The 23310-nt window shown below is 38.0% G+C and overlaps 1 protein-coding gene across 1 annotated transcript in view; it reads left to right on the top strand.

Annotated features, from left to right (window-relative positions):
• The window catches only part of Tex11 (testis expressed 11), a 277507-nt gene that overhangs the window by 158382 nt on the left and 95815 nt on the right, over nucleotides 1–23310 (top strand). Inside the window, exons 16-17 of the mRNA XM_075957716.1 lie at nucleotides 1435–1537; nucleotides 9611–9735. Coding sequence (XP_075813831.1) covers nucleotides 1435–1537; nucleotides 9611–9735 — 228 coding nt within the window. The remainder of the gene's footprint in view (nucleotides 1–1434; nucleotides 1538–9610; nucleotides 9736–23310) is intronic.

Below are 23310 nucleotides of genomic sequence, written 5' to 3' on the forward strand. Positions count from 1 at the left end.
CCGGTCTTATAAAAGCTGCTAACTTATTATGGACTGTTAGGAGGTGCAAGTTAGTCATCCTTATAGTACTGATATAATTAATTACTGGGAGTAGCCTTATTTAGGTCCCTGTATATGTTTTCAAACTTAAACTTTAAACAAGTAACTAGGAACAAATCAGATATTCACAGGCAGCCCTTATACTTCAGATATCTGCAGAATATGACATTTAAAATAATGATTAAAAAGCTTATATTAGACAGAGACTCTGAGATCCTAGCAGTAACCACAGCTTCCAAAAAAGATTATGGGGCACCATGATGTCTCCACCTGGATTATGATGCTGACCACTGGACAAGATGCCCCAGTGCAACACCTGCTGCTAGGACCCAGTCCAGACTGTGGACAAACACCATGAAGTTCATTGATGGTCAAAAATGTTAAAACTGTTACAGCATAGAAATAACTAATTAGAATGCATATAAGCTTGAATAATCACTATAATTGTTTCACTAGGTACTTACTACTATTAATCTGCCTACTTGCATTTTTAATATAACTTTTATTTTTTGAACTTTGAAAGCATAGATGTTTTGTCACTAGTTTTATTATTCCAGTTTCTGAATCTTGAATATCTGTTTCTGTTAGCTGTCATTTCTGCTGTTATTCTTTTATGGCGTCTGGTTTTATATGGTGCTTGGTTAATGTTTACAGCTCATCATTGTTGAAAATTTTTATGAAATATTTTGAAGCTGAAAATGAATATCCCTTAATAGGTTTGGGAGCAGTTATTCATAACTGTAGGTCTTTTGAGCCCTCTAGCCACCAGATTCTGTAATTTAGGACTGTAAACAAGCAAGTCTACTTGTATTATAGCTCAAGGAACATTTCCCTGTGTGTTGTGCTGTCTTCTGCTCAGTGCCAGAGTAACTTTCTTTGTGCTCTTCTGCAATGGCTATGAGTAGGTACAGGTTTATTCTGACTTAGTCTAACCATGTGAGCTTGGGGAACTTGATATCTAGTTCCTGATTTACCAAGACCCGTCAAATTTTCAGTAAACATTTGTCTACATTCACAAATACCCACCAGCCAAAATTAGTTTTAATTCTCTGCTTACCTTTCTGTGCCTTCACTTTTCCTTAGGTTTGGTTTGATAAATGTGTTGCTACTTTTCCATTTGTCCTATTATTTTATTTAATATTTTTAGAAAAATTCTAAGCATATTATTCAACGTGTATGGTTGTTTTCAGAAGAAAAGTTATTTTGATATGGCTTATTCACTCTGGTTCTAGAAGCAAAACTATTTCTGTAGCCTTCTAAGACAATAGGTCTCTAATTTTTTTTAGATTCCTTTCTTTTCTTAGTTGAGGACCCCTCAACTATTGTGACTATCAATGATATTAGTAAAATACTATACGGACTTTTATAAAATCAATTCTATGTTTTTCTTTTCAGGCTAAAGAGGCAGTAACAGAAACTGAGCAACAGGATCCTACAAACATTTTCACTCAGTTTTATATATTCAAGATTGCAGTCATGGAGGGCAACTCTGACAGAGGTATAAATACTCTGCGTATTAATGTGAACAATGAAAATCCCCAAAGAATAAAAATCCACAATAAGAAAATAGATACACTGTTTTGAAGATAACTGTGCTGAATAGGTATAATTACTTTTGCATAAAATTATACAACAATGCACAAAGAAACTGGGGGGGGGGTATGAGAAAGTAAAAAAAAAAACACAGCTACCTATCTAGATGATCTGAAATGGGAAAATATTGAACAAGAATTGGGGATAATTTTTATCACTGTTCTTGTTTATACTTTGCCATTTGAGCCAGCCTACTCAAAAGTTTTAAAAGTTATGGGAAGGGACAGTCTTAATAAAAATTTACATCAGTTAAGAATTGACCTAAAAACCAAAGTCTTTGGGTACCTTTTGACTCTGTTCACTAATGTTGTAAAACAATAATAAAAACCCCAGTCTTTAAGTGGAATTATTCTTCACAAAGTGATAGTGATAGAATGGTATGTACATGATGCATATCCCATCAGTGCTGTGTTCTCCCATTAACTCAAGCATAGTTTCTTAGCTGGTGTGTCAGCACACACATATGTATCTTTAATTAGTTATGTATATACATGTACTCATTTAAGGTTTTCAGCCTTTCTACCCTTGGGTAGTTGTGCAAATTCTGAAGCAGTCTGAACTGTAGACAAGTTGCCATTTATAAAGGAAATTGAGATGCTTATGCAAATAGATGGAGCAGAAACTATACCAATCTAATCACTAAACTATTTACAGTTACTGTGCACCAGGGATTCTCTTATTCATGCTAGAAAAAAGATAATTTAATATATAATAAAAAGTGTTATATACCTCAAAAATAATAAAAGAGTAGTTAGAGTTAGCTCTGTATCAAGGCTAATATTTTTTTTCATGTCTTTCTTTACTGTTTTCGGTACAGACTTCTGGACATTTGTTTAACACACACACACACACACACACACACACACACACACACACACACATTTCTTACTGTTTTTCAAGACGGGGTCTCATTATGTAGCCCTGGCTGTCCTAGAACTCACTTTGTAGACCAGACTGGCCTTGAACTCACAGAGATCCACTTGCCTATGACTCCCAAATACTGGGATTAAAGGCATGTTGATATAGTATATTAAGGGAAAAAAGAACTTTAAATTTCATGAGGCATTTTTATCAGTGAAATGTGAAAAGTTTCCTTATTAAACCTTTCCCTTTAACTTTATTTTAAATAGAGTTATTTCAAAACCTATTAAACTAAAAAATTATTTATGTGTGTGAGAGTGTGTATATTTGTACATGATGCCACAGTATTTGGATTTTAAATAAAACCTTCATGGAGTTGGTTCTCTCCCACCTTCATATGGGTTCTGGGATTGAACTTAGGTCAGCAGGCTTGTGAAGTAAGCACTTTTACCAACTAAGCCATTTTTACCATCCCTTTTAAATGTTTCTATTTAAATAGTATATATTGATTATATAGAATAGTAAGTTTTATTATGACGTTTCATATATGGATATGATATATTTCAATCATATTCATATTTACCTCCTGTTACTCTTTATTGTCCTTCTGATCTCCCACTGATGCCCCTCCTTTTCCTCAACTAGTTCCCCTTCTCCATATTTTTTTGAAGACCTAATGAATTTCATTAGGGTTGTTTACATGAAGCATGGGTAAAGGCTTATTTATAGGAGCATGAGCACCTTATCAGTGGTCACACCACAGAATAAAATACTCCCCTCTCCTATTAACCAGTAAATGTGTTTAAATATTCAAGGAAGTGTGGAGCCCAAGATTTCTTCCCTTCTCCATGACAGGATGTTGACTGACCCAAGCATATACACAAAGAACTACAGGCAACTAAGGAATGCTGAGAGTAGGAGAAATAGTCTTCCCTAGAGGAGAGTACACTCATTGGTTATCCAATACCAAATGGTCAGCTCTGAAAGTACACATACAAGTGACATACATTCTGTGCAGGCTATATTTATATGTGTGTAAATACATGTATACATATGCATGCAATAACAATTAATGAATAAAAGAGGTCTTTGAAAGAGAGCAAGGAAAGTTATAGGGAAGGGTTTGAAGGGAGGAAAAGGAAGGTAGAGACACATGACAGAGGGCTGAGCCCCAAAATATATAAAGAACACAAGAAGCTAAACATCAAAATAACAAATGATCCAATTAAAATTGGGGTGCACGGACTGAGCTCCCAAGGTCCAGTTGAAGAGAAGAAAGTGGGAGAAGATGAGCAAGGAAGTCAGGACCGCGAGGGGTTTGTCCAGCTACTGAGACGGTGTGACTGATCTAAGGGGAGCTCACCAAGGCCATCTGGACTGGGACTGAACGAGTATGGGTTCAAACTGGACTCTCTGAATGTGGAAGCCATAGATAATGGCACTGGGATTTGATTCTACTGCATGTACTGGATTTTTGGGATCCTAGTCTATTTGGATGCACACCTTCCTAGGCCTGGATGGACCGGGGAGGGCCTTGAACTTCCCACAGGGCAGGGTACCCTGCCCTCACTTAGGACTGGAGGGGGAAGAGGGAGGGTGAGTGGAGGAAAGTGGGAGGAGGAGAGGAGGTGGAAATTTTGAATGGTATTATTTACAAAGCAAAAAAATGTTTGAATTAAAAAGAATCAACTAAGCAGGGCTCATAGGGGCTCATGGACACTGAAGTGACAATCAGGGAGTTTGTATGTGTCTGACTTAGATCCTCTGAGTATATGTTATGTGTGTGTAGCTTGGCATTCTCGTGGAGCTCTTAACAATGGGTGCAGGTTTGTTTCTGGCTCTTTTGCTTGCTTTAGGGATCTTTTTCTTCCTACTGGGTTGCCTTGTCCATCCTTGATATGCAATTTTGTGCCTAGTCTTATTGTATCTTTCTATGACATGTTTGATTGATATCCCTTGGAGGCCTGCTCTTTTCTGAAGAGAAACAGGGAAGTGGATCTGTGAGAAAGGGAAGATGGCAGAGAGGGACTGAGAGGAGAGAAGGGAGGGTAAACTGTGGTTGGTATTTAATATATGAGAGGAAAAGAAATACAAAAAATAAATAAGAAGAAACAACACAAAAAATAAAATAAATAAAATTGGGGTGCAGATCTAAACAGAGAATTCTCAACAGAAGAATCTCAAATGGCTGAAAGACATTTAAGGAATTGCTCAACGTCCTTAGTCACCAGGGAAATGAAAATCTAAACAACTCTGAGAATTAGTCTTACACCCAACAGAATGGCTAAGATCAAAAACATATTGACACCACATGCTGGAGAAGATGTGGAGTAAGGAGAACATTCCTCCATTGTTGATGGGAGTGCAAATTTGTACAACCACTTTGGAAATTGGTACGGTGGTTTCTTAGAAAATTGGGAATCAATTTACCTCAAGACCCAGCGATACCAATTTAGACAGGTTGCTCAATCATACCACAAGGACACTGTCTTAACTATGTTCATAGCAACATTATTCCTAATGGTCAGAACCTGGAAACAACCTAGATGCCCCTCAACTGAAGAATGGATAAAGAAAATGTGGTCCATTTACACAATAGAGTACTACTCAACTGTTGAAAACAATGACATCAGGAAATTTGCAGGCCAATGAATGGGACTAGAAAAAAAGCCATTCTGAGTGAGGTAACCCCGACCCAGAAAGACAAACATGGTATGTACACACTCACAAATGGTTATTAAGAGTAATGTATAAGATAATCAACCTATAATCCACAGTCCCAGAAAGGCTTTATAACAAGGGGGGGCCCAAAGAGGGATGCATGGGTTTCCCTGGGAAAGGGAAGCAGAAAAGATCTCCTGGGTAAACTGGAGGCAGGGGTTGGGGGAATGAAGGGATGAGAACTAGAGGGAGTGGATTGGGTGGGCTGGGTGCAGGAGGCAGATGGAGGAAGGATGGAGGGGGAGAGTAAAGAAAGAGACTTCTTGATGGGGGAGCATTTTGGGGTTAAGGAAAAACTGGTGCCAGGGAAACCCCCAGAACCCACAAGGATGACCCCAATTAAGACTCCTAGCAATAGTGGAGAGGGTGCCTGAAAACTGACCATCTACTATAAGCAGATTGTTGACTTCCATAATTGCCATCACAGATAATCTATCCAGCAACTAAATGAAGCAGAGGCAGAGACCCACAGACAAGTACTATACTGAGCTCTGACAGTCTAGCAGAAGAAAGGGAGGAGGGATTATACCAGCCAGGGGTGTAGTAGGAGATTGCTTGTCCGTTTCCCGGCGGCCCAGACCTGAAATAATCACATAGAAACTGTACTAATTTAAAACATTGCTTGGCTTCTTGTTAACTAACTCTTACATCTTAAATTAACCCATTTTTATTATTTTTTTATTTTACCATGAGGCTCGTGGTTTACTGGTAAGGTTCCTGGGCAGCTCCCTGACTCTTGCTTTCTTTTCTCCTCTATCTCTGGAATTCCTGCCTTCCTCTATTCTGCTCTGCTGTGGGCCCAAGTAGCTTCTTTATTAACCAATGGTAATAAAACATATTCACAGCATACAGAGGGGAATCCCACATCAGAGGGGGCTCATCATGGGGGAACCCACAGAAACAGCTGACCCGAGCTTGTGGAGACTGGACCAACAGTCAGAGAGCCTACGTGGGACTGCCCTAGGCCCTCTGCATGTGTGGGACAATAATGTAGCTTAATCTCTTAGTTGATTCTTCTAACAGTGAGAGCACGAGCTCTCCCTGGCACATATCTGGCTTTTGGTAACCTGTTCCCCATGCTGGATTACCTGGCCTGGCCTTGATGTAAGGGGAGGATCTTGGTCCTGCCTCAACTTGATGTGCTATGCTTTGTGCAAGCCCATGGGAGGCCTGCCCCATTCTGAACAGAGATGGAGGAGGAGTTGATGGGGAGGGGAAGATGGGAAAGGGGAGAGGATGGGAGGAGAGGAGGGAGTGGGAACTGGTTGGTATGTAAAATAAATGAAAAAAGATATCATTTAAATAAAAATAATTGTGTATAAAATATTCAAATATTATAAATGGAATAATATTAAGAGTAAAATTTGTTGAAAATGTATGATAGAGAGACTCTCAAATTGAAATATTATACCTGTGTATAAAATAGTGACTCTCCAAAGTGGTATATAATACATGCAAGTAAATTGCCTTAGCTTCTTTAATAAAAAAGAAAAGGAAGGGAGAAATGTTGTAGTTATAATCTCAACCATAAGAAATATACTCTAGTACTGTGAAATGGTCTTTTTGTCTTTTTTTAATTTTTGCTGATAATTTAATTTGGCTTGTATAAAAACAGATAATCTAGCTCTATTTTGCCATGCATTTATGTGGAATGTCTTTTTCTACCTCATCACATTCAAACTATGTGTCCTTAAAAGGCTTTCTTGAAAAGTATCTTATAGATACAATATTTCCCTGGTTTTAATCCATTCACTCACTCTGTATGTTTTGATTACAGAATTAAGTCATTTACATTCAAGACAATTATTGATATCCAAAGTGTTAATTGCCACCATGGTGGCAGCCTGCCTCTGCCACCAAAGCAGTTATGTCATCATACCATAAGCTATGTGACATGTGCAACCCTTAAGAGTGCCTGTCAGGCACAGCTTACTTTCTTGCTTCTTCCTCTCGTTTCTTCACTGTCTCTGTCTGCCTGCCTCTCTCATATCCTCACTCCAACATGGCCTTTCATTCTTTGTCCTCCTCCCCCAATTAACATCTTGCACTAACTTCGTTGTGCACAGCATCTTTGCTTAGTGGTATTCCTTGGCAGGGCCCGCCAAAAAACTTCACCTTTCCTTTTTCATCCTTACACAAGGACTTATTGCCATTCCACTAATTCTTACTGTTTTATATATCTTTTGCTCCTTTCTACATGCCGTCTTTCTTTGTAATCAGGTGATATTCTATGGTTATCTACTTTGATTACTATATGTCATGTAATAATTATAGTTTGTTTTTGTGATTATCACAGGCTTATTTAAAACATAATAAATAGGCTGTTTTTAGCTGATAATTACTTTACTTTGATCATACCATCCACCTGCTTCCCCATAGTTTATATTTTCGATCAACTTATACTTTATATTAAATATTCTTTAAAATTATTATAGATATCTTTTAATAATTTAGTTTTAACCTTCATTCTAAAGCTATAGGTGAGCTACACACTTATCAAGATTATTTTGAATTTAACTGTATACTTTGATGGTTTAGTTTTGATCTTGCTAATCATTATACTTTTCCTTCAGTTCCTTTAATGTTTGTTTATCTGGGAATTTTCATTGCCCTTAATTTCCTTGCCAAGTATTCCTAGTTAGCAGTTTTTTCCATCTGTACTTTGGATCTGTCTTCTCAATTTTTCATGGCTGGTAATGTTTCTGCCAAGAAACGTCAGTGCTGCTAGACTATTGGCACACCCTTTATGTGCTGCCTCTTTTCAGCTGCTGCTTTCAAGATCTTCAGTCTTTGCTTTTGTATTATTTGATAATGTCTTGGTTAAGTCTTGCTTGCATTAAATCTGCTTAGGCAGTTGTCACCTTCCTCCAAAGTTTAGAGTCTAAATGGATACTTACATCTATTTTGAAATGTATTGTTTTAAAAATGTGTGGCAATCAGAGGAAAACTTGGAGTCAGTTCTCATCTTCAGCCGTGTGAGCTCCAGGGATCAAATTCAGGTCATCAGGTTTAGCAACAAGCATCTCACTAGCCCTGTTTCTCTGCATCCTTGATGTTTATCAAGCTTCTTTGAAATGTGTTATTTTGCATTATTAATTGGGCAGTTTACAAATCTACACTTCTTTTTTAAATATCTTATTATTACCCAGGCTGGTTTCAAATGCCTATGGACACGTGAGCCTAACACCTTGGTATTCAGAATGCTAGGACGACAGGTCTGTGTTTGCAGTTTGTATGACTCTCCAGTTCTTTTAGAGACTCTTACCTTATTTACTACTGGAGTAATGTATTCCATGATTGTGTTTGATCTTTGTGGCCTTGCATTGATGTCTGCATATTTGAGGAAGGAGGGAATTACTGTCTGTGGTTGTTGTCAAATCGCTTGATCTAGAAAGTCCTTTCATCAGTCAGTTCATTTGAAGATTTGGGGCAGAGTGATTGGTAAGCGTGTTGTTTATGTCCTTGGGCATGTCTCAGATAGATCAGTGAAGCTTGTGTCTGGAAACAGGTTTAGATCTGGAGGTAAATCCATTGACTGGACCTAATGATTGGGTTCTCTCCTTCCACCATGTGGGTCCCAGGTATAAAATCAGATCATCAGGTTGTGGATGAAGGTCTTAACACATCTCACTAGCCCACTTTTGCATCTTATATTATGAAATTTTGTCATTGGATCTATAAACAATTTGGTTTATATCTTCATTGAATTGATTCATTTATCAGCTTGAAATATCCTATTCTAGGTAATTGTTCTTTGTTCTGAAATCTTTTGTCTCATTTTTGGATTATTAGGTATAACTTATATGTCACTTAATATCTTTTGTATCCACTTAATTTATAATTACCTTTATGACAAATAATGGGATATAAGACCTCATTTCATTTTAATAGTGTTATAAATACCCCCAATTTTGGTGCTCCACAATGCATCCAGTCCATCTATTAGTAATGTAATTTAGGCTCTAGGTTCCATATTTTATTCTTTTTATTTATTTACTTTTACTTAAAGATTTCCACCTCCCATTTCCCTCCCCCTCCCTCCTTCTCCTGCCCCTCTCTCTCCAGTCCAAAGAGTAGTCAGTGTTCCCTGCCCTGTGGGAAGTCCAAGGTCCTCCCCCCCTCCATCCAGGTCAAATAGTACTAGATGAACATCTTGTATTTATTTACTTTTGAAGCTAATTGTATAGATAAATTTACAAAAGTGTAGTTGCTCAGTTAGGCATTTTTCTAATATTCAAGTCCTTCTTGATGGCTTATTAATTCATATGACTTAATAATTTTATATTTCTAAAAATATGACTATCTTAAGGTGATTCAAAATCCATTATGATATAATTAACCATAAGTAAGTATTATCCTTGATGAAAATATCTCACATTCTTATTGTTTATTTCAGCTTTACAGGTGGTCCATACTTTAGAGAAATTATTAACAGATGAAGAACTGGATGATGATGGTCTATTTGAAAGTGAAGTTTCACCTACCAAAATCCTAAGTTTGGCTATACAGTTTGCTCTAGAGGTAATTCATATTTATCCACTATTATACTCTTTTTCTTTTTGAAAAAGAATTCATCACCATCAGCTTGGCATAGGAGAGTCCTTCTTTTACTGTTTTGTCTCATATTTTCATACCAAGATTCTTATATAATAGTCTTGTTTTTATCTTATTTATCTTATTTTGAGGCAACAGATTTGTGTTTAAAACAAACAAAAATAAACACATCAAACATTAAAAGAACCCCTAGGATCAGTGAGATGGCTCAGTGGGTAAAGATACTTGTCAGAAGCCTGGTGATCTGAGTTCAATCCCCTGAACCCACATAAAGGTGGAAGGAGAGAACCAACTTCACAAAGTTGTTCTCTAACCTCCACATGTGTCCTACACACACACACACACACACACACACACACACACACACACACACAAATAGTGGCTATGATGATAATGATAGGAAAGATATTTAAAAATCAAAGAAACTTCAGATTTTAAAAATGTTGTTTCAGGGGCAGAGAATGTCGCTTATGGTAGAGCATTTGCCTAGCATGCACTAAGCCCTGTTTGTATCCTCAGCTCTATGAAAACGCTAGGGTGGGAGTATATCATAACATGCAAATAAATATGTATCTACTTAGAAATTTATATCTATCATCAATTTGAATGAATATAGTTTAAACACTTGTGATCTTTCTTTCTTCCTTGGGAGGGATGTTCTCACGATACAACTCTGGCTGGCCTAGAGCTTAGTATGTAGGTAGACTAGGCTGGCTTTGAACTTATAGAGATCTACCTGTCTCTGCCTCCCAAGTACTGGGATTAAAGACATTTGCTACTGCTATGACTAACCTGTGTCTTTTATAACAATAAAACATTAATTTTTGTTTAATAATATATCTATTTTTATTTGCAAAACTTTGGTCTTAATGAGATACAGAATGAGAAAAGATGCCATACCAGCTTTGGAACTCTTGGCCTGAATGGAATATTGGACCCGCCTTTTAATAAATGCCTAACTTAAAATAAATCTTAATACCACCATTAGCAAATAAAGGTATTGCTTCAAAGACTTTTGTAAAAATTACGATGATTGAAAATGTGATTAATAAACTATGACTCTTTAAAAAGATTTAATTTTTTATTTTTTGTATAATGAGTATTTTGCCTGCGTGTATATACATATACTACCTATGTGTCTGGTGCCCTAGGTACTGGAGTTGCAGATGGCTGAGAACTGTCATATGTGTGCTGAGAATTGAACCCAGGTCCTCTGGAAGAGCAGCCAAATGCCCTTAACTGCTGATCCATCTCTTTGGCACCCTAAGCTACGACTCTTGGTCTTACTTAAACTACTTCAGTTTCTGATTCTTTTGCTTAGATGAAAACAAAATTTATGCTTGGAACTTAATTTCTACAATTCTCTACTACTTGTCTGTTTTTTATGTCAAATGTAAAATTTTAATATATTTAGTGTGTGTGTGCGCGTGCGCACGCGCGTATGCATGAGTTCATATACACCACGCAGGAGCCTGTGAAGGCCAGAAAATGGAATCAGTTGCCCTAGAACTGAAGTTACAGGCAAGCTTTGAGCCACCATGTGGGTGCTGGTAACTTAATTTGGGTCCACTACAAGAGCAGTGATTGTTCTTAAACACGGAGCCATCTCTATTCAAACCACTATATCCACCAACTGGAAACTAAGTATTCAAGTATATGAGCCTATGGGAGACATTTTACATTCAAACCACAATACTATTCACTCGTAAAATACCCTCCAAAGTGATAGAGCATGCATATTCTAGTTTGTAAAACCCAAGGAACCATGGAAGAGAACTTCCATAGATTCATACTACGACCTCTCTGCACATTGTAGTGATATTTTTGTTTATGTTTTAACAACTAAAGCTTGCCTGAAGATCAGAGTGCAGAGCTAAGCCACTAGAGGCCAGGGAGTGGTGGCACACACTTTAATCCCAGTATTTGGAAGACAGAGGCAGAGGGATCTCTGTTAGTTCAAGGCCACCTTGGGCTACACAAGATTGAATCTGCCTAAAAGAGAAACAGAGCTCACACAAAGGTGATCCCAGCACTTGGGATCCCATGCCTCTAATTCCAGTACTAGGGAGGTGGAGATAGGAGTGATATGGCTGGATGGAGAGAGGAATATAAAGCAGAAGCAGACAGGAGCTCAGTGCAACCTGAGGTTCAGTGGAGAAAGTTGCAGTCTGAGGTTTGGTGGAGACAGATGGAGTCTGGAGATGCATTCTGAGGATAGGATCACCTCTTTGGTTAGAGCATTGGTAGAGGTAAAAGAACTGTTTAGTGGCTGGCCTCTCTGCTTCACTGATCTTCAGCATTCACCCCTATATCTGACTCTGGGTTCTAATTATTAAGAACAACTAGAAGTCATGCTACAGCACATGCCAGGCATCTTATATTCTACCTTCTCAACCGTTGTTGTGGGTGAACTATTCACATTCCTGCCTAAAGGCAGTCTCTCAACTTAAGCACTTGCTTCTGAAATCACCTGTTGTTGTCTTTGCATTCCCTTTTACTGAGTTATTCTCATAGCTTATAAATATACTCTTGTCCTATTCAAATGAACAGAAACTTAAAACAAAAAAAAACTGTCTTAACCATTTTCTTATCAAATACTGCCCAGCTTATTTTCTTTCTTTGGTAACAAAACTCCTCTGAAATGTTGTCTATACTTATTATTCCTCCATATCTCCTGAGTTTTTGTTCTGTCAAGTTTTTGTCAGAAAGTCAGCTTTTGTTAAGGTCACTGGTGACCTCTGTCTAGTATATTGCAATGGTTACCTTTTAGCTGTAGTCAAAACAGTTAACCATTCTTTGAAACACAATTGGTTTCTAGTACTTCTTGTTTTATTCTTACCTTATCAGTTGCTCTTTTTACTCTCTTTTTGATAGATTACTTTTTCATTTCTCTTAAACTTGCTGTCAAATAATGGCATTGGGAGATATGTATAGGAGATTTGAGAAGACAGGATAAGGTATGAATTAATTATTCATAAAAGCAGGAAATGAATGATTAAAGAAGTGTCAAGTGCTTGCTAATAGGATTAAGACTCAGTTGATGATGCTCAGAAATAAAGCAAATAGCTGGATGGTGGTGGCACACGCCTTTAATCGCAGCATTCAAGAGACAGAGGCAAGCAGATCTCTATGAGTTTGAAGCCAGCCTGGTTTACAGAGCGAGTTCCAGGACAGCCACAGCAGTTACACAGAGAAACCCTGTCTTGAAAAACCAACAAAAGAAAAAAGAAAAGAAAGGAAAAGAAAGAAAAAAGCAAATGGTTGTGTAATTTTTAACAACTTCTGAATTCTGCTGAATGAATGAAAGAACAAAAGTCAGTGCAAAGTTTGGCTTAACAAGACTTCAGTTTTTGTAAAATAAGTTTAATGAATGAAAACTATCAATAAAATTGGAGTAATTATAGTGAGTACTTCTAGAATTTTAAGTGGGTGTATCAGAAGACATTAAGGGAATGAGATACAGGGAAAAGTTGGAAGCATCAATGAGTTGGAGGTTTTACTGCAGGATTGCTGGAATCAGAGTAATAAAGAGAATGCATAGATAGGTAAGAGAGTGGTCATAAAATGAAATTATTCTCAATACCAGGAAATGGAAGGAGCCTAGATGTCCATCAATCAGTGAACTGATAATGAAATTGTAGTACATATATACAATGTAATTTTATTCAAATTAATATGAAATTTCAGGAAATTGGAACTGAAAAAAATTATACTGTGTGAGGATATCCAGACCCAAATAGATAAGCACATGTTCTCTCTCATATGCAAGCCTTAGCTTAGAATTCTTCGACTGATATGTTTAAGTTGGAGTGTCATGGAGGTCAGGAAGCTAGAAAGAGATCATTAAATGTGGAGTGGAAAAAGAAACATTAAGGAAGGAGGCTAGAAGAACATTTGATATGAAAGTGGAGAAGGGGAAAACTTGGGGTGGAAAGATTTAATTTGGAGCAGATATCAGGAAATGGAGGAAACAAGATGGGAAGAGTTAACTAAAACTAAGGATAGATGAGAAAGTCCTGTGCAAACCTACCATTTTGTAAGTCAATTAAAAAGATTAGAGTCCTCTTGCATGGGTGGATAATGCTCCTTCTAGAAGCCAAAGGTTACTAAATGAGAACTCCAGTACCAGGTCTGGGATACCCTCCTATGAGCTGTTGGTAAAGGAGGCTACAGATGCCACTGAAACAACATCCTTCTTTGCCCACCAGAATTATATCATAAGACCCTATTACTAAAGACACCAGAATTCAAGTGGAATAAGCTGGAATTTTCCTCCATGTTGGGTAGCAAGCTGCTGGGAAAGTCGTTAGCAGTCCTATCTAACTGTGGACTCTATGAACTATGACAATGGCCTGCCTGCCAAGATACACTTACTGGTACAATAGTGGCATGACTATTATGGGGGTAACAAAGTGTTTTCTGATTGGATTTGAGGCTCACACCACAGATGGAAACTCATACCTTATATTAGAAACCTGGTCAAGAGCCTGTGGCTGAGGAGGTCATAGGCGCTAGGAGAAAACCAACTACTGTTGTTTTGCTAAAGTGGATATGGTATCAAACAGCCTTCTTAATATCCACGTCTATATGTTGTTCTCAGTCTTTATCATAAGAGAGTCTTTTCACAGTGGATGTAAGGTAACATAGGAACTCAACTGGTCAAAGTGCAGAGAATACGTGACTGTAGAGTACTAGGTCCTAAGTGAATCATATGATTATCCCCTTCGAGATCCAGGGAACATTGCAGAAGAGAATGAAAGGAATATAAGAGTCAGAGTTTGGGAAGGGATCCTACAAAACAATGTATTCTAGACACAGCTATTACATATATGAACTCTGTTGTTAACTGTACAAGATTAGACCTCTCACTGTTTCATCATACATGACAGAGAGGATTGTAAGGCTTCCACCCCTCAGTAAAGGACTGTGAGCAGATAATCCAGTAGTTGCTAGATATGGTCATGTAATTTCTTCTGTGATAAAGCCATTGATACATTGCCTATGTTCCAGTAAAAACTCCATACACACTCATGCTCATGCAGGCGACTACGGTTAAACTCAGTGGGTCGGAAAAAAAGATACCAGAATTGGAGTGGGGGACTTGTTGGGAAGAAGAAAGGTTTCATTGAGGAGGGTTTTGTGTGTGTGTTGTGTGTGTGTGTGTGTGTGTGTGTGTGTGTGTGTGTGTGTGTGTGTGTGAGAGAGAGAGAGAGAGAGAGAGACAGAGAGAGAGAGAGAGAGAAATGGTGGGTAAAACTGCCCATAAAACAGAATTCACATGTATGATATTGTCCAAGTTTAAATGTCATACTTGAAAAGCTCGGATGAAGAACAAGGGTAAGACAAAGTAACTGGGGCTCAAAACTTGAAGCACCTATTCAGGGCCTTACAGGCATAGGCTTGCTACTTACAGTATTCTGAGAGTAAGTGGAGTACCTTCTTAAATGGTGCACTCCGAAGTATTTCACTTGTTGACCCAAATCCTCATGTTTCCATGCTTTCTAAGAATAGATTCATATATATATCATCTGCATTCTCATAGAACATAGTACCTACATGGCTATTGACTCTGGTTCTCTATTATTTCAGCTAGGACTATAGAAACACATTTCTCCTCACAGTTTCCATGGTGTAAGATATCAAGAACTTAGCAATTCATGGAAAGATTTTGTCACCGATTTTTCATTCATAAAATTCACTACCTTCTGATGAGAGAAGACTGTTCAGGTTCTTAAATATAGCTTTCAGAAATTCTCTACCTAGACAAGAGTTCAAGACTATATCTACTGCATGTTCTGCTTTTAGTGTTTGTGACTGGTGGTAGTATATCAAACACTGAGATAGCATTGGAATTGTAAATTGTTTTGTCATAACACAAAATTTACCCAGCCGTACACTGTAGAATTCTCTTTTTTCTTTTTAATCTTATTTATCAATTTAATTTTTTACAGATATGCTTTGTGGTAAACATATCCCCCCACTTCCCTGTTTCTTTTTCTCCCTCTCCTCTTTCATTTGCTTCATTTATTCCCCTTCATTTATCTGCCTTTATTCACATCTAATGTTGTTTTATAGGCATATTCATGGTTTTATGTGACTAAATAAAATCTAGGAACCACAAATGAGAGAAAACATATTAATATTTGTCTTTCTGAGGTGGGCCAAACTTATCTCCAGTTTCATTTATTTCCTTGATAATAACATAGCTTCATTCTTCTTTATGTTGAAAAAATTCCCTTGTGTAATACACACCCTTTCTTATTTGTTACTCTGTTATTAGAGACGTAGTTTGACTCTATTACTTAGCTATGAACAGTGTTGTAATAAACATCGATGCACAAGTGTCTCTGTAATATGTTGACTTGGAGACTTCCAGACAAATATCCATAGGGTAGATCTAGTTTTCCATATCTGAAGTAGCTGGACTATTTAACATCTCTTCAATTCATCAGCAGATTGTGCTTTTCAAATGACCCAGAATCTGACTACTTCTTCTAATCCTCATTATTGCTACCCTGATCTCTGCCACCTTCCCTCACCCAGTTTTTTTTTTGTATTTTATTTATTTATTTATTTTTGCAAGAGCCTCTTTATTTTAACTCTACTTAGGATCTGGAGTGATCCTGTTAAATTATGGGAGTTATTGTTACTTTTCTGTCCACAGCTCTTTTATGAAAAAACCAAAGCCTCACCTACAGACCCCATAATCTGACTTATTTTCTTTAATAATAAAATAAAAGAGAGAACAAAAAACTAATACATCAGAATTGAACAAAACAAAGAAACAGAAGGAAAAGAACCTAAGAGACGGCACAAGAAACAGAGACTTACTCATTCAAAACTCCCATAAAAACACTAAACTGGAAGCCATAATAAATACTTGGAGGAACTGATACAGACCTGTGCAGGCCCTGTGTATGCTGCCTTAGACTCTCTGAGTTCATATGTGCATCAATCCTGTTGATTTAGAGGGCCTTGTTTTCTTGGTGTCCTCCATTCCCTCTGGCTCTTACATTCTTCCTGCCTCCTCTTCCACATGGTTTTCTGAGCCATGAAGGGAGGCATTTGGTAGAGACATCCCTTTATTATTATTATTATTTTATAAATAATACAAGTCAAAGTTTCCACTTCCTCCCCTAGAGACATCCCTTCTAGGGCTGAGTGTTCCAAGGTCTCACTTTCTGCATAATGATCTGGCTGTGAGTCTGTGTATTTGTCCCCATCTGCTGCAGGAGGAAGCTTCTCTAATGATGACTGATAAGGCATTATGAGTGTAGCAGAATATCATTAGGAGTCATTTTGTCATTGTTGTTTTAATAAAAGTAGTATTTGGTTTTCCCCTAGGTTCCTGAACTATCTAGTCTCAGGTTCACGGTCTCCCAAGCAGGGTCGGGTATGGGTTCCATCTCGTGGAGTGGACCTTCAGCCAAATCGGACATTGGTTTGTTACTCCCACACACTTTGTACCACCATTCCACTAACATACCTTGCAGGCAGAACACTATTGTAGATCACAGGGTTTGTGTCTGGGCTGGTGTTTATGTTTCTCCTTTTGCGGCTTGCAGAGTACCCTCCTATACCCATGACACTACAACATAGTCTCCATCTCAACCTCTCCATATTCAATGAGTTGTGTAGGTGTTTTCTTTAGCAATGGGGCCTTGCCATCAGTTTGTGGAGAACAAAATATAGTCCTGGTAACAGCCTGGGTTATTTAGGGATTCTCATCTTTGACAAACAACTCAGTTGGATGTAATCCAGTACCAGCACTAGAAGCTTTATTTGGTGACAAGAGATGACACACTCTCTCCCTCGTTATTTAGTGATTTCATTTAGATGAACTTCATACATGTATATATTTTATCAACCTTCTATTGTGTTATGTTTCCATATTACCCCTCAAATGGTCCTTAATTTCACCTTCTCTTCACAGGTTTTATTAATAAAATCGGAGAGAACTCAATCTAAAGAATATGAGGCACTTAGAACTTTGCATGACTTTTTTGACATTAACTTCTAGGCAGCATGATAGTGGTCATGTGGTTATACAGATGCATCCTGGAAATATGTACGGGTGTGATGATGATCTGGAAAAGTCTTCAAAATAATATGGAAGAAGTAGTTGCAGATTTACAGTGGGATAAGATGGATGAGATATTGAAGCTGGGCGGTAGGCATATGGGAGGTAAGCATAGCCTGGCTATTAACATTGGGACGTCTTTGAAATTATCAGCAATAAAATTGTTTTTTAAGGGGTAGGGAGTCAGGAAATTTAGATCTAAACTTTAATAGCTGGTGTACTGTAAAAGTTCGCTGATGGCTGGGAGTATTTGTATTTGTTTTTGTATCCCTGGGACCTAGCTTAGCATCAGGCACATAATTGCCACTCTGTATTTAAATGTCTGAATATCAGTGTCTTTTACGGTTTTTTGACTTACAGTACTTTGTAAGTCATACCTGTGGCATACTCTCAAACCTCACTTGTTAATTCTTACTTGGAAGTAGGTAAGGGAGGAGGATTTTGTGTGAATTGGTAATAAATTGCAGAACATTAAAGTATACTTTTATTGCTTTAAAATACATATAATAATACAGAACATCCAGTGGTTTCTTTTCAGGTTCAAGTTAGCACTGAATATAATAAAAAATTATACTAAAAACAAGCCTGTTCACCATAGCCTCAAAAAACCCAAAATAAACCCGATCAAGCAAGGAAAATGCCTCTACAATGGAAATTTTAAAACCCTGAAGAAGATTCTAGAAAAATAGTAAGAACTACCATGTTCATTGATTGACAGAATTAATATTGTGAACATGTCTATAGTATCAAACTGATCTATAGATTCAGTATAATCACCATCAAAATTCCAGTGACATTTTTCACAGAAATAGGAAAAGATGTTCTAAATTTCACTTGTTGAAAAATTTCAGTACCTAACTCGATGATACAAATCAAAATAAATGAATTGTTTCACTTTGCCTTACTTTTCACAATGGCGACTTAAATTCTCTAAGCTTTATTTTCCTCATCTCTTAAGAGTCTTAAAAATCTTGACAGGACCATTTTTGCTCTGTTCTAAATTTCCTATAGCTTTGGATTAATAATACCTGCCTAAACACTAACCATTTATGATCAAGATTGTTTAAAAGCAATTTTCTCTAAAATAATGTATCCCTTTCCATATGCTCATTCTTTTCTGTGCTATTTATTTGCATTCATGGACCCTAAGTTGTTCTATATTTCCACCAAGTTATATAGTGAAGGAGTCAACTTTAGCTCAGCTGAAATTCAAACTAAGAGAAGTTGACTATAAAAAGTCACTACATATATTTGTAAGTCCCTTTAATGTTCATCCCTGCAAGGAGATTACAAGGTTGAGACCAGTCTCAGTTACACAGGGAGTTCAAGTCAGCATGAGCAACATAGAAGACCCTGTCTTGAGGAAAAGGAGGAGAAAATGGAGGAGGAAGGGGCAATTCGTTACTGAAAAGCTCTTACTTTTCCTGAAAGTTATTCTTTGTTAAATAATAGTCCAGCATTTGATAAGGTCAGTCTTTTTTTAATTGATTTTTATTGAGTTCTACATTTTTTTCCTCTGCTCCCCTCCCTGTTTCTCCCTTCCCCTTCAACCTGCCCGCAAGGTCCCCATGCTCCCAATTTACTCAGGAGATCTTGTCTTTTTCTACTTCCCATGTAGATTAGACCTGTGTATGTTTCCCTTAGGGTCCTCATTGTTGTCTAGGTTCTCTGAGATTGTTGGTTTGTAGGCTGGCTTTCTTTGCTTTATGTTTAAAAACCACCTATGAGTGAGTACATGTGATAATTGTCTTTCTGGGTCTGGTTACCTCACTCAAATGATATTTTCTAGCTCCATCCATTTGCCTGCAAATTTCAAGATGTCATTATTTTTTTTCTGCTGTGTAGTACTCCATTGTGTAAATGTACCACATTTTCCTTATCCATTTTTTGGGCGAGGAACACTTAGATTGTTTCCAGGTTCTGGCTATTACAAACAACGCTGCTATGAATATTGTTGAGCACATGCCCTTGTGGCATGATTGAGTGTCCTTTGGATATATACCCAAAAGTGTTATTACTGGGTCTTAAGGAAGGTTGTTTCCTAATTTTCTGAGAAATCGCCACACTGACATCCAAAGGGGTTGTACCAGCTTGCATTCCCACCAGCGATGCAGAAGTGTTCCCTTTACCCCACAACCTCTCCAGCATAAGTTGTTATCAGTGTTTTTGATCTTGGCCATTCTTACAGGTGGATTCTGTTTTCATATCCAATCTGTTAGCCTGTGTCTTTTTATAGGTGAGTTGAGTCCACTTATATTAAGGGATATTAATGGCCAGTGATTGCTGTTTCCTGTTAATTTAGTTTTCATTGTTGGTGATGTTAATTTGTGCGTTTTTCCCTTCTTTGGGATTTGCTGTGGTGAGATCATCAATTGTCAGTGTTTTGTTGATGTAGCCAACTTCCTTGTGTTGGAGTTTTCCTTCTTTTATTTTGTGTAGGGCTGGGTTTGTGGCTAGGTATTGGTTAAATCTGGTTTTGTCATGGAATATCTTGTCTTGTCCTTCTATGGTGATCAAAAATTTTGCTAGGTATAGTAGTCTGGGCTGGTATCTCTGGTCCCTTAATTTCTGCATAACGCTTGACCATGACCTTCTGGTTTTCATTGTCTCCAATGAAAAGTCAGGTGTAATTCTTTTTTTTTTTTTGTCGTCATGTGCATTTTATTGAATCCACTGTGGACAGATGCAGGAAGGTAACATTTGCATACACGTAGGGTAAAGGAAGGGTCACTGGACGGGCAGCTGTGGACTGTGGCGCGCGGGGCAGGACTAGAATCCAGATTGCGGCATTCTCTGTGAAAAGGCTTCACAGAGTAGGCATAGGCAATGAAACCCAGGCAACAGACGTTCAAGAAGAGTACATTGAACAGGGACCAAACCACATGGTCAGGCACAGAGACCTCTCTGGGCATGTTGATCATGGTGGTTCTCACCACAGCTGAGTTGTGGGGTTCCCCCAGCTCAGTCACCCCATACTCCTCTTTGATTGTCTCATAGCTTGGGGGAAGTCCAGCATTGGTGCTCATGAAGGCTTGGGTATTATGGCTCATGGTACTGACTCAAACAATCACCCCGTCTGGAGGAGAGGATGGCTCAGTCAGGTGTAATTCTGATAGGTCTGCCTTCATATGTTCCTTGGCCTTTTTCCTTTGTAGCTCTTAATATTCTTTTTTTACTCTGTATGTTTAGTGTTTTGATTATTATGTGGCGAGGAGACTTTTTTTTATTTGATCCAGTCTATTTGGTATTCCGTAAGCTTATATCTTCATAGGCATATCTTTCTTTAGGTTGGCAAAGTTTTCTTCTATGATTTTGTCAAATATATTTTCTGTGCTTTTGAGTTGAACTTCTCCTTCTTTTATATCTATTATTCTTAGGTTTGGCCTTTTCATGGTGTCCCATATTTCTCGGATATTTTGGGTTAAGCTTTTTTTAGAGTTAATGTTTTCTTTGACTGATAAGTCTATTTCCTCTATTGTATCTTTAGCGCTTGAGATTCTCTCTTCCATCTCTTGTATTCTGCTGTTCATGCTTGCATTTGTGGTTCCTGATCATTTTCTCATGATTTTTGTTTCTATAATTTCCCCTAGCTTGTGTTTTCTTTATTGTATCTATTTAAGTTTTCAAGTCTTGAATAGTTTCTTTCATATGTTTGATTGCTTTTTCTTGGTTTTTTTTAAGGGATTTGCTGATGTCTTCCAATTTTTTGTTTGTCTTTTCCTCTATTTCTTTGAGAAATTTCTCATTTCCTCTTTAAGAGTTTCAAACATTCTCCTGAAGTTATTTTTTCAGTCATTTTCTTCTGCTTCATCTATATTTGGTTGTTCAAGTCTTGCTGCTGTAGGGTCTTTAGGTTTTACTGGTGTCATGTTGCTGTTTGGTGCTGTGTGTGTTCTTACCCTTCTGCTCATCCTTTCCTCTAATAGGTGTGCTTAGGGCTGGCTGTCATTCTGTTGATTAATCTTCTAGGTGCCAGTGAATCCAAGGCTCAGATGGTTGTTCCTTGTGATACAGTCAGTGCCATGGTTCCAGCCAGTCACCTCATTGGTCACTCCATGTTTCTGGAGGTCGCTCAGCACTCCCAGGCTTTGCTCCACTCCCTTGGAGTTTGCTGTCTCAGGCCTGCTCTAGCCTAGGTTGTCAGCTCAGACCTGTTTCTGTAAATGGTCTGGATCTGTTCCTGCAGAGGTCACTGGCTTGGGGTTGGTACTTTAAAGAACTCTGGCTCCAGTCTACTCCCTCAGAGTTCCCAGGCTTGGGTATGCCCATACTTGCAGAGGACCTGGCTCAGGCTTACTCTCTTAGAGGTCCCAGACTCATGCTTAGACCTGCAAAGGTTTCTGGTTCCTGCCTATTCTCTTTGATGTCACAGACCAACACCCAGACCCACAGAAGTCCTGGCTCAGGCCTATTCCATCTGAGGTCCCAATTCATGCACTCACTCAGCAGTTGCTCCCTTGTACCTGTTTCCGTGGATTTTGCTGTCTCAGGTCTGCTTTGGCCCAGGTCGCTGGCTCAGTCCTGGTCCGCCAATGTCCCTGGACTGGATCCACTCCCACTCCCATGGAGCTTGCTTTCTCAGGCCCTTTCCGGCCTAGGTAGCTGGTTCAGGCCAAGGTCAGTCTTATTGTGGACTTTTTATCACAAATTTCTTTAGTTGAGATTGCCAGTACTCCAATATTAATCCTCTATTTAATTAAAATGATTTTTTTCTATTAGATTTTCTTATTTTATTTTTTAGTTTGAGAATTCATACATACATACATGTTTGTTTCCATCAAATCTAGCTTTCCCTTTTTCCCCTTTGGTTCCTTCCCATTCCCCACTTTTTCTTCCCAACTTTATGTATCCCTTTTTAAAATAAATTTGGTTTTGTTATTATTTGAAGGTTTCATACATGAGTATACTATATTTCCATCCTTTCCACACTCTTCTGCCTTCCAACTCTTCCTGTGTCCACAACCACACCCTTACAAATTCAGGACCTTTTAGTTATGTGTGTGGTGTGTGTGTATGTATGTTATGTTATATATGTATGTATAAAACTGATTCCAACTTACATTGCTCTTATTTGCATGTATTTGGATCTGAACCCTTAGGATTGTGGGTCTTCTGTATGAAATAAAGAAATAAAACTGGTTTTTCCTCCCTTAGCAGCCATTGACTGCCTGTAGCTCATCATCTAGGGGATGGGTGCTTGGGGGCTTTATCTGTGTTGATGTGTAAATTGGTGTTGTTTTTATAGGCCTTATACAGATAACCATGTTGTTGAATGTTCATGTGAACTCTATCTCTTCCCTGTCCAGAAAAAAAAAACTATCTTATGGCTGTCATCCCAGTCCTTAGGTTTTTACAGTCTCTCTACCCACTCTATGACAATTTTCCCTGAGACTTAGGTGTAGACTTGTGATAGAGATGTCCCATTTAGGGCTAGGTACCCCACAGTCATCTTTTTCTTGCCT

Source organism: Microtus pennsylvanicus, chromosome X (genome assembly GCF_037038515.1).
Source record: "Microtus pennsylvanicus isolate mMicPen1 chromosome X, mMicPen1.hap1, whole genome shotgun sequence".
Taxonomy (NCBI): domain Eukaryota; kingdom Metazoa; phylum Chordata; class Mammalia; order Rodentia; family Cricetidae; genus Microtus; species Microtus pennsylvanicus.